At 29.3% G+C, this 2885-nt stretch overlaps 1 protein-coding gene across 1 annotated transcript in view; it reads right to left on the bottom strand.

Moving 5' to 3' along the window:
- Positions 1-2133, bottom strand: part of LOC108572558 (guanine nucleotide exchange factor subunit Rich) — a 5621-nt gene extending 3488 nt beyond the window's left edge. The window contains exons 1-8 of the mRNA XM_017934816.1: positions 1967-2133; positions 1516-1623; positions 1290-1445; positions 902-1216; positions 751-842; positions 402-675; positions 173-325; positions 2-100 (exon numbers count right to left, since the gene is read on the bottom strand). Of these exons, the coding sequence (XP_017790305.1) occupies positions 2-100; positions 173-325; positions 402-675; positions 751-842; positions 902-1216; positions 1290-1445; positions 1516-1623; positions 1967-2101 (1332 nt within the window). The 5' untranslated portion in view covers positions 2102-2133. The remainder of the gene's footprint in view (position 1; positions 101-172; positions 326-401; positions 676-750; positions 843-901; positions 1217-1289; positions 1446-1515; positions 1624-1966) is intronic.
- Positions 2134-2885: the final 752 nt, after the last annotated feature.

Consider the following 2885-nt stretch of genomic DNA (forward strand, 5'->3'; position numbering starts at 1 on the left):
CACTGCCAATATGAAAAGTTGAAGTGTTTGTAGAAATTCCACCGCCAAGATTTAAATATAATCTATCTTCACCTTGTAAATACAAATGTCCATGATGGCTCTGTAAATGGTAATACATTATCAATAACAAATAGTGTGTCAATAGAAAGTAATAATTATTTTTAATTTTTACCATGCAAGGATTAATAGTCAAAGGACTTTTTACAAAATCTAACTGTATTAAAGAACACTTCGAATTAGTTTCTTCATTTCCATTTTCTTCAGTCAAAGGAGGATCTGGAGATTCTCTTAACATCCAAAGTTGATAACCTTCTGCAGACCATTCCTAATAGATATAAAAAATGAAACAAAATAGAAAAATTTTAATCAATATTATTAACTAATGTAATAAATTCACTAACCATTGTATGGATATGCAATGGATTGTCATGTGTTAAATCTACTCTCAAACCATAATCCCATTTTAAAGTACAGAGTAAAAGAGCACCAAATGTACTCCATATTGCCAGGCCACCACCTTCCCAAGCCAATGCAATGGCACAACTATCAGGAGTCCACCTCAAACATTTTACAGAACCTGGTCTTCCTGGATAATCTTTTGAGGATAACCTTAATATATGTGACATTTCTAAACTTCCTGTTGTTTCATCAACATAATAGACTACACCTTCAGAACTAATAATAAAACACATATTATAGATACATACAAATTTGCATCTCAATATAAACTCAAAATGTAAGAAAGCATACTTTTGTCTTCCAATTGCAATGAGACGATATTTATGATTTACAGCTGCACAAGTAGCATCATCAATATCTCTAGCCCAAATTCCTTGAACTTGCTAAAAAATAATATTGTTATAAACTTTTTGTTTATACACTCCAAAAGTAATTGACATACATTAGGATCAAACTTCAATGACTGTGCTGTGAGAAATGCTGCCTTGCCAGTGTTGAGTACAATTGCAAATCCACCAACTAAAGGAGAATATTCAATATCGGTAACATACACATTGTTCTCAGTAAGTGGTACAGCTACAGTACATATCTGTTGATCTACACTGAATGGTATTCTCCTTAAATCAAGAGAATAATCTCTATTTACTGTACCATCCCACTTATGACGTATTACATGACTTGTTTTTGTAGCTACCATAAGCTCATCACGTATACAAACTAAAGAACTGATTCCACCATCTATCCAAGCTGATTTTTCCTAAATAAAGAACATTTTTCAAGATAAAGTACATAATTCACATGACAAAAAATATACTTGTATATTTACTTACAAATGTTAAAACTAAGGAAGGGATAACTTCTTTAATAAAAAGTTCAGCACTATCTCTTCTTAAACTAGTAACTGGAGAGTCTCTTTGTTCATAGAGACCCCTTCCTTCTGGACTAGTATCTTGCAACCGATAAAATAGAAGATAGCTATCCGAAGTCTGAAAATAAAGTATCCATATACTGCCTTTCTTCATGTTATAACTTAATTTATTGTATAATTTTTCATACCGCAATAACTAGCATACTAGAATCTGGTCTCCATTGTATCAAAATATTGTCACCATGTTTCTTTAATGAATCTGCAGTTCGTCTGATAAATACAATAGGTACACATGGCTGTAAGAAAAGTAAATAAATTGTTTTCAAGTTCTTTTACAATATTATTTAAGAAGAAAATGTCACAGAACATATTAAAAAAAATGACAACTACAAATAATAAACATATATGAAATTTTATAATATACCAAATTATAACCATGAATTGTTACACAGAAATAATATTAACATATTACAGTACAAATAAAATAAAACTGCCAAAAGAAAATTTATTTGATACAAATACAATTGACAAGTAAATAAAGATACTTTTGATACTAGATACTGTATATTATAAAGGACAGTAATTTTATTTTTCAGCATATTAATAATAAAATTACAATACTAAATTTATAATACGTACCTTGCAGTACCAAATGGTAAGAGCATCCGTTGTCAAAACAGCAAAAAGTATTTTATCCCTGTTGCATACAACTGCAGTTATCTTTTCCGGTTCTATCGTATTTAGAACTCGTGGCCATCCGATAGGGAAAAACATGATTTCTCCTTAAGATTGTCCGCTTGTTACGTTCCTTTGGGTTTTATCCTATGTTTCGAAGAATCTGACAAGTAAACACATCCTAACCTCACCATCTTATAAGAATCATAAATAATACGTTCTTCGCGCAACGGAATAGAGTGAAGTGTTTCGATGTCCACGTAGCCGAAAGTGTGCGAGCTCGTAATGTTCGCACTACTTATCTAATTCGCAATCATTTACAATGCTATGTGTAATCTTTATTTTAGGTACACGTTCGAACCTATACATGATTCTCATTTGATTTGTACACACAACTTAACATAAATATGTACAAGTACAAAAAATGCATAATGCAACATACGGTTGTATACACTTTCATTAATTATTGATGTAACTACATATACGTATGCATATATGCATGTACATATGTATATATCGTATTTCATGTTCATGTAGCAGTTATTTGAAAACATCGTCAGCAAGTTGGTTAATAATAACATTTAAAAAATTTGTTTTATGTATTAATGTTTTATGTAAAAAATCAAATATGTAACAATTTTTAATAATTTTCTATATAAGTACTACAATATAACTAAAAATACAAATTATAATTTATAATCACACCCTCATGCATTAAAAATGTTCTTTATACATTTTTCTATGTATAATATTTTATAGGTAGAATAAAAGGAATAATATAGTCTGGTTCTTTACAATTTAATATGTGTTAAAAATTCATATCCATATAATTGTAGATATAATCAAAACATGTACTTTTTATATATTATAATTTTATAATAGT

The sequence above is a fragment of the Habropoda laboriosa genome, unplaced genomic scaffold (genome assembly GCF_001263275.1).
Source record: "Habropoda laboriosa isolate 0110345459 unplaced genomic scaffold, ASM126327v1 scaffold147, whole genome shotgun sequence".
Classification (NCBI taxonomy): Eukaryota; Metazoa; Arthropoda; class Insecta; order Hymenoptera; family Apidae; genus Habropoda; species Habropoda laboriosa.